The 8,900-nt window shown below is 46.5% G+C and overlaps 1 protein-coding gene across 1 annotated transcript; it reads left to right on the forward strand.

Annotated features, from left to right (window-relative positions):
* The first annotated feature begins 1,405 nt into the window (after positions 1–1,405).
* Positions 1,406–8,700, forward strand: sp2 (sp2 transcription factor). The gene is made up of 8 exons (XM_084465137.1): positions 1,406–1,437; positions 2,706–2,782; positions 3,355–4,200; positions 4,419–4,619; positions 4,777–5,083; positions 5,359–5,536; positions 5,901–6,094; positions 6,281–8,700. The coding sequence occupies exons 1-8, from the start codon at positions 1,431–1,433 to the stop codon at positions 6,379–6,381; spliced, it is 1,911 nt and encodes a 636-aa protein (XP_084321263.1). The 5' UTR covers positions 1,406–1,430; the 3' UTR covers positions 6,382–8,700.
* The last annotated feature ends 200 nt before the right edge of the window (positions 8,701–8,900 follow it).

The following is an 8,900-nucleotide window of genomic DNA, read 5'->3' on the forward strand; positions in this document are numbered from 1 at the left end:
AATGTCAACATTTCATCATCACACACACGAATACATGCACACACACACACACACACACACACACACACACACACATGCACGCATGCATGCACCTAAGCTGGCACACACGTTTCACACACACACACACACACACACACACACACACACACACACACACACACACACACACACACACACACACACATGCACACACACACACACACAGACACACACACACACACACACACACACACACACACACACACACACACACACAGATACACACAAAAGACAAGCAATGCTTGAAAATCCCCTTAAAGAATTTGTGCTCATGAAAATTCTTGTGTTCACTGAGAGAGGTAAGTGTTTGCCCCAAGCACAGGAATACATTTAAATAATACACGGCTCTTCTCCTCAGCCAGCAGGGAGAGAAGAGTGGAGTCCAAACAAGGTCAAGATAAGCTCTCTGGTTAAAGCCCATGTGAATAGGGATGCCCTCATTGTGGTTGTGAAAAGAGACACAGAGAGAGGGGTCCAATGAGAGTAGTACAACTAAAAGCCATCGTGCATGCTGCTAGAGGCCAACTCTGGATGCTGACGGCAGATGGGAGTGACAGAGAGGGTTAGAAATGGCCGTTTGGATTTTTTTTTTTTGTTCTTTTATGTTTTTATGTTCAATACAGTTACTAGTCTCAAAGCTGGGATAAGTTTGTCTACTGACAAATACACACAATTTGCATAAATTGTGTGGCGTTTAGAAGGGCAAATTATATATTTTTCAAATAATATTACCATGCAAACAACTATACTACACTTCACTATTTGGTTTCATGAAACCGCAAAGCCGGTCAGTTAAAATATTATTGAAAGTGAAAAGAAATAAGATAATACAAAAAGGCCTCAGTAATAATTTGTGATTGCATTAGTATCAATTTAACGTACAATTTAAATGTATTTAACGTATACAATTAGGCTATAGATGAGCTAGAGCATACACATAGTCTGTGTGTGAAAGCGTACCAAACTGGAAACAGTTTAAATGTAACCCGTCGGGGACAATACAGACTTGAAAGTGAAACTCATTGATCTAAACGGTTGTCGTTCTTTCGGCTGGTATATGTTTCAACACATTGGATGTCGCACACGTCAGTAACATTTAAGTCTCCGTTTAATAGGTCAACAGCTTTTAAGACGGTTTATTTTTGGGAACCACCCTCTCCACAGTATTGTCAGAATACTATTGGCCGAGCGTTGATCCATCATCAGTCGAAATGCAAAATCTATCTACGATTGGCCAAATCAAATTTCAATCACAAAGACGGCTCGACGCGATTGGCCGGGATGGGCCGTCACTCAATGCACCACTGCCCTCGGATTGGTTCGCCAGATTCGCGGGCGGACTCTTCCCATGGGCTCCTTCTCGTGAAGGCCCACGGAGAGCGGGTGTCGTCATGAGCGGTGGGTAGGAATTAAAACATCGCTGTTTATATTACTGATTGTACTTCGTTTAAAAACATTTCGTGTCTGTAATTTCTTATTGTTGTACGAGTTGTCAATGGTTGGGCACGTGTAAAGTTTAATCCATATGTGTTGGGGTGTAAAAATCCTATATTAGTTGCACTTCCGGGGAGAAGAGCAGCTTTTTTCTTGCAACGTTATCTGAGTTTTGACGCGTTAGCATCTGTGGCTAGCTAGCTAGTCACAGATAGCTAGCTTCTTAGCTCCGTAACGGGGTCGGATTCATTTAAAACTGTAATATAATAGTTATATCCCCCCTGTTTTCTTCACTGCAGCTGAATATATTGAGTCACGTTGCACAGGTTAGCATTGCAGCTGAGTTAAAGGAAAGCTACAGAAGCTAGCTGCTAAGTGCAGCTTGGAGGGTTTTGTCAGAAATGTTGCTAGCTACTCCCGGCTGTTTTCAACATAGCATAGTAGCAGCAAACCAACTGTGTTGTGATGGGCCGCCTCTCAGCTGCCTTACCTGGAAACGTAACATAAACCCAAACAGTGATGTTTCTGTCATATAAACATACACACACGGACCCACTCTGGGCGTTGTTTTTATTTTGCGAAAATGCAAATGCTTTCTTTTAACTGAAAAGCTTATGCCAGCTGTAGACGGATGCAGTTACAAACCTACCCGAAATATAACTACTGAATCCCGAGTTTTCGAGTACTGCTGTTCATGTTGAGTACAGGGTTTCAAGCATATTGGGCTGATACGAAATGAGTGCACTCATAGAACACAGCCACTGTATAGAGTAATTAAAGGGGCTTCATGAGTTGCAAGCCATGCACATATACAGATGATGTTAGTCTTCTCTGGGGGTTACTGCAGATCAAATGTTCCCAAACATTTGTGTCTGATCTCGAATACATGTCAATCATGGTCAGTTTTAGATTTGTATAGTTTTCTTTAAGGCCTTAGTTATGTTACGAAGGTGAATATGCCAATAATTATGCAACAATAAGAAAACAGTGTTCATATCATCCATACGCCTCCCCTGGTCATGAGGTTTATAAGGAAAGTTGTTAGTATTAATAAATATGATTGATATGTAGTCAGTAACACTCTTACACACACATTACATTCAGTGGAAAGTTTCCTAACACTAGTCTGATGTAGGTTACACTGAATCAGCTGAGCTGGGTGTTTCCTGGTGTAACTCTTCCTCCTGATTGGCACTCTGGTCTAACCTTGCCTTATGATTGGTTCCATGCAGAGCTACAGGACAGTATGGCCGCCACTGTTGCTGTGAACCCCAGCGAGTATCTCCAGCCGTCTGCCACCTCCTCACAAGTGAGTCACCCTTGTACATTCATGTGTTCATCTCGCTACACACTTGTGGAATAATGGTGGTATATTCATGTGTTCATCTCTCCACACACTCTTGGGTCGATGCTGGTATAAACATGTTCATCCCTCCAGGCAGGGCTTGAACACAACATGAATATGCATTCTGAGCTCACCTTACTTGTAGTCTTACTTGTATTTGCATGTAGGTCTGGATTTGGGCGAATTGTAAGTGTAGATGGAATGAGATTTGATTGTGTGTGACTAAATGTGAGCAAACGTGCAAGCCAATGTGTGTTAGTTTTGTTGCATAGGTGAATAAATACAGAATATATGAATTGGTCCATTTAAATTTCAGGGTATCTTTAAAACCTACTGGTAATTATTTGTCAACTTTATTATAAACCATCTGATTACAGGTCTGCTTCTGTCTACCTGCCAATTCTTCTGCTTTTCTGTCCACTATTTTGTGTCTGTTTTTGAACCCAATGGTTTAAGTCTGTAAGTCTTGGTTGTAGGAAACTACTGCTCCATTTATCTGTGATTGTGTGACCTCTGACCTCCCTCTGTCTCCCCAGGACTCCCAGCCATCCCCCCTGGCCCTGCTGGCCGCCACCTGCAGTAAGATCGGCCCCCCCGCCGCCCAGGCCCCTGTCTCCACGCCCCCCTCCCAGCCTCAGCCCCGCAGGCTCCTCCCCATCAAGCCCGCCCCCATCGCGCCTGCTCCACCCAAGAACCTGGGCTTCCTGTCGACCAAAGGGAACGTGATCCAGCTGCCTGCGGGCCTGGGCTCAGGCGGCGCAGGCAGTCCTATCATGCTGACCATCCAGAGCCCCACCTCCCGCTCAAACACGCCGGCCCCCACAGCCAACATCCAGTACCAGGTGATGCCCCAGACCATGCATGGGACCCAGACCATCCAGGTGATGCAGCAGGGAGGGCAGGGCACACAGACCATCCAGGTCATGCCCCAGGGAGGGCAGGGCACACAAACCATCCAGGTTGTGCCCCAGGGAGGGCAGCTCCAGCTCATCCCCGGCACCAACCAGGCCATCTTCACAACGCCCATGACCATGCAGGGCCCAGCACTCGCTACCTCCGCCGTCACGCCGCAGAAGGCCCTTGCCATCAAGCCGTCCCCTCGGGGGCGTAAGGCCAACAACGCGGCCGGGCTGGTCCAGCTCCATGGCGGCCTCACGCTGCCCCTCAGCGTCGCCACCGGGGAGATGGGTGGCACCCAGATTATCACGGAAACGGCGGCGGTGGCGTCAGCGTCGTCTACGCCGGTGAAGGGGAGGCGGGGGAGGAAGAAGAAGGTGCTCCTCAGCAGCCAGCCCCCCGCACTTCCTCCCCCACAGTGTGCCTCCCCTCCACCAGAGCAGCTGGAGACCATCCTGATAGAAGCCACCGACAACATCATCCAGGTGAGCAGTGGGAGCACCGCTCCCTAATGACAAGTCACATTAAGATGTACACATTTAGATAAGTAGTGGAAGGGTTAACCCTAACTACAAAAATTATAGATACAGAAAATAATACTATACACACAATATTACGAGTTGCAATGTAAATGTACACCTACATACAGCGTGCTCCTCTCTCACGTTAAATTAACTTCCTGGTTCCTCCTGGTGGTCCGCAGGCCGGTAACAACCTGCTCATCGTGCAGAGCCCTGGGCAGCCGGCAATGGTGCAGCAGGTCCAGCTGGTCCAGCCCAAACAGGAGTCCCAGATGGTCCAGATCCCCCAACAGGCCCTGAAGGTGGTCCAGGCCGCATCCGCCACACTCCCCCAGATCCCTCAGAGGCAGACACAGGTGTCACCCACGGAACCTCAAACACAGGTAACCCTTGTGAATACAGTTAACCATCCTTCATACTATAATTCAGGTAACCCTCTTTAATAAAGGATACCCTTATTATACAGGTAACCCTCTTCACACAGTAATGCCTGATGCCCTTTCCTGGTTATAATCAAATCCCCCCCCCCCCGCCACTCAGTTCCTGATCAAGACGCCGTCGGGGGAGTGGCAGGCGGTGCAGATCCAGGAGGCGATCTCCACGGCAACCACGCCCACCACCACTGTACCCAGCATGACCATCGCCACTTCTTGCTCCTCGTCTCCAGTCGGTAAGAGGCAGCTGGGCGGAGCCCGCAAGGAGCGGACACTGGCCAAGATCGCCCCGGCCGGGGGGATGATCAGCCTGAACAACGCACAGCTCTCCCAGGCCCCCCAGGCCGTCCAGACCATCAGCATCAACGGCGTGCAGGTGCAGGGCGTGCCTGTCACCATCACCAACGCCGGCGGTGAGGGCTGAACCACATCCTTATTCCTTCTCCACACCTCTGATTGCGTACTCCCCATCAGTTCGGCCACGCTCCTGCGTAGTGTAGCGACTCTAGACCGTGCAGACGCATGTGATTTTGCAGATGATTTTGTGATTTTGAAAAATGTCAGCCAAAGTGAAGAGCAGAAATGTAATGATATTGTACAGAAAAGGACTATGTAATTACTTTACCACTTTTATATACTTTTGCGATTTCTGAACCTCATGCTCTCTCTCATCCCGCCTCCCCTCCAGGCCAGCAGCACCTGACGGTTCAGACCCTGCAGGGTGGGGGTCTGCAGCTGGCCGGGTCTCAGGGTCAGCCCACGGTGCAGGTGGACCAGACCCTCACCCTGGAACTGCCCGCTCAGCCGGGGGAGAAGAAGAGACGCATGGCGTGCACCTGCCCCAACTGCAAGGACGCTGACAAGAGGCAAGTGGGGCACTGGGGTCAGGGTTAGGATCCGCCATCAGGGTCAGGGGGTTAATGTGTGAGTTAATCTGATTTCAAATTGTGTGTGCAGGTGTCCTTACTCCACAGTGGCATGTCATGTGCTTCGTCCTGATTTCCAAGTAAAAAAAGATATATGTAGCCAATATATATTTATTTATAGAAAAATCGTCTTTTAATGGCATGTTACTCCATGAGTGTGTGTTAAGCCAATATCAAAGTAAAAGCCGGTGTGTAAAAAAAAAAAAAGGGCCAGATTTCAAAGGAAAAGTGCATGTGTGCTGAGCAGCTTTCAAAGTAAAAGCTTATCGTGTCCTTGACCCCATGGCTGTGTGTCCCCACTCAGGCCAGCGGAGGTGGGCAAGAGGAAGCACATCTGCCACTTCCCCGGCTGTGTGAAGACGTTCAGGAAGACGTCTCTGCTCAGGGCTCACGTGCGCCTGCACACCGGGGAGCGGCCGTTTGTCTGTAATTGGGTCTTCTGTGGAAAGAGGTTCACACGCAGCGACGAGCTGCAGAGACACGCACGCACGCACACAGGTGACTGATCATTCATAATCTAGCCATGTAACGATACATTACACCTGACCCTAATACAAAATATATACCATATATATTCTTTATTTTGATCAGGTGTGTAATCTAGTGTTGTATAGCATACATTCTATATTATGAACAGATGTGTAACGTTATGCACCACATCATGTGTTGTGAATCCCCCCGCAGGAGACAAGCGGTTTGAGTGCAACCAGTGCCAGAAGCGCTTCATGAGGAGCGACCATCTCACCAAGCATTATAAAACTCACATCAATACCAAGAACCTGTGAACAGCCACCCCCCCTCCCATTGCTGCTGTGAGCTGAGTAGGTGGAGGAGGTGGGGGAGGGGGTTCAGGACTGCACAAGCTCTGCTTCAGTGCCCCATGGAAGGAAAAACCTCTGAGATGGAGACTTTGCCTTCTACCTCTCCAGACTGCTGGTGGTGTACATATAGTGGTGTACATGCAGAGCTCCTCGGACCCCAGACCAGTCCTCCTACTCCCCAAGGGCCTACTCAGTGGGCCCAGCGCATAGTCAACCACGGACAGACGGACCCTTTGGCATCTGGGGGGGCGTGGAGAGGCATGGTCCTTCCCACTACCTGCTGAGTGTGTGTGTGGGGGGGGGGGGGGGTTGTGGAAGAGGACAAGATGGACAACCCACACAGAATCATTCAAATACAAACTAATACCCCCCCCCCCCCCCCGGCAGACCCCTGCTGTCTCCAGTCCTCCTACCTGAATCCAGAAGATTCTTTCATGTGTGTTTTCAGTTTGAACCTTTACATTTATTTTGAGGAAGTCACCCAACAGCTGACAGTCACATCTAGATGGGACAGCACCCTCTCTGGTGAAACCCTGGTCACTGCAGCCTCTTGCTCTGATTGGCCGTGGGTGCCATGTGTCGCCCTTGGCACTTGGTAGGACTGTTTTGCCCCTTGTGATCTTCCTGGACTGGTCTTGTTTAACAGACTAGCTCTGCTTCTTTTGTGTCTATTGTTCCAACATAGTAAGCTTAACATAGCTCTGTCCCCTGGCTTACTTAGACCTTGCATAGCTGCTTGCTGGGCAACCCAATCCAACACAGTGACCCTAACATAGTACAGTTTCTAAGTGCGTGTCTGTAGTCTGTTTATTATGAACCATGACTCCACAGGTGACTTCACCAACCCATTCATCCCTGTAGTCTCCCACCCGCTCTGCTTTATAGTGACATCACTTCCTCCCCCCAGATAACCCGATATGACCTTATTCTCTTGACCACTTGGTTACTTTAGTTCCTTGGCAACGTATAGCTATTTATATGTTTTAGTTATGAACTAATGCCCTAATATGACAATCATGTCACCAGATGCAAAAACAAAATGTATGAAACGCTTTTTTCCTGGCCGATGATCAGTTAGTTTTGTACATAACGTTTTGTACAAATAGCTTTACTTAACATTTTAACAAGTTGATTTGTATTCGACAGAAAGCTATTCACCAATTGTACAGCAGTCTCTGACACGCATATATTTTCTAACTTCATCTACAAAACAAATATCTTGGTTTTACAGACTTTCTGAACTTAAAGACAAAACCTAACATACATTTTCAAATGTACTAGTTTTGTAGTGTTGATTTGAAGTAACTTTCATTAAAGGTATAGGCTTACCTATTGGTATATAAGCTAATTCATGTAAAAAAAATAATAACATTTAACCTCAGTTTGTCCTGCGTGTTGCTAGCTTGCTGAAGTGGGAGAAAATGTTGTGCTGTGTTCTACATCACAACCTGGTACTGACATCAACACACATCAATGTCCTGGGGATCCCATAGCTTGAGGCCCAGTCAGATGTAGTCTCAAAAGCACTTTTAACTTGGTTCCCCTGCAGTGCTTTACCAGTAAGGTTGTAAAGCTGTTGGTTCCTTGGTGTATTCGTTGTTCCCTTATGGTTTATAATATTATATTTCCTGGAGACTGATGCTGTCTGACTGGACATGCTCATATTTATGTTTGTATTTTATCTCTTATCTGATATGTAAATAAAAGCAGATGTGTCTGTTAGGCACAGTAAATGTAGGATTAAAAAGGTCTCACTGCCTAGTATTTAGTCTGGCCTGGCCGGAGCCCAAGGAGGTGGACTGTGTACAGTGTGTATGAAACAAATCTAACGTAACGTTGTATAGCTTCATTCCTGCTTTGTACAATACTTCTAGATTCTCTTTTGTATTGAATTAAAGATGCCTTAGACAGCTGCGCCCAGTATTTAAACATTTTCCTTTTTTGTGAAATTCCAAGGAATGGTGTTTTTAGAATTCCTTTTATTTTCTGATTTAACTTATGTTACAAACTGTTGTATTGTGCACTGAGAAGAAAAAAAAACAGGTTTCAAATTTAAATTTGTGCTTTTGGTTGGTGTTTTAAGCCAAGAGCTTTTAGTGGACGATCTGAGGAAGGGCTTATGCTCTCTTCCCTTACAAAACATTTTGTCCCAGAGCCTGCTCTCCTCAGACCACAGAGGAAAACAGGAACCCAGCATTTCATTTTCTATATTTTATTATGGTGCTTACTGCAGAAAGCTCGCTCCTTTTCTACAGTCCCCCATCCCTGTCCCCGTCCCCTCAATAAAACAGTTTAAACCATCCGGTCTGCTTGTCTTGTTGATTGTTATTGTATAATATTATTTGTTCTACAGCTTTCAGAACGTATTTGGATTTACTAGAAATAGGGTACACTATGCACAAAGTAACATAAAAAAAAGTATATAATAATACAGTCAAAGTGCATGATTATATATATATATATATATATATATATATATATAT

The sequence above is a fragment of the Micromesistius poutassou genome (assembly GCF_964030765.1).
Source record: "Micromesistius poutassou genome assembly, chromosome: 3".
In the NCBI taxonomy this organism is placed as follows: domain Eukaryota; kingdom Metazoa; phylum Chordata; class Actinopteri; order Gadiformes; family Gadidae; genus Micromesistius; species Micromesistius poutassou.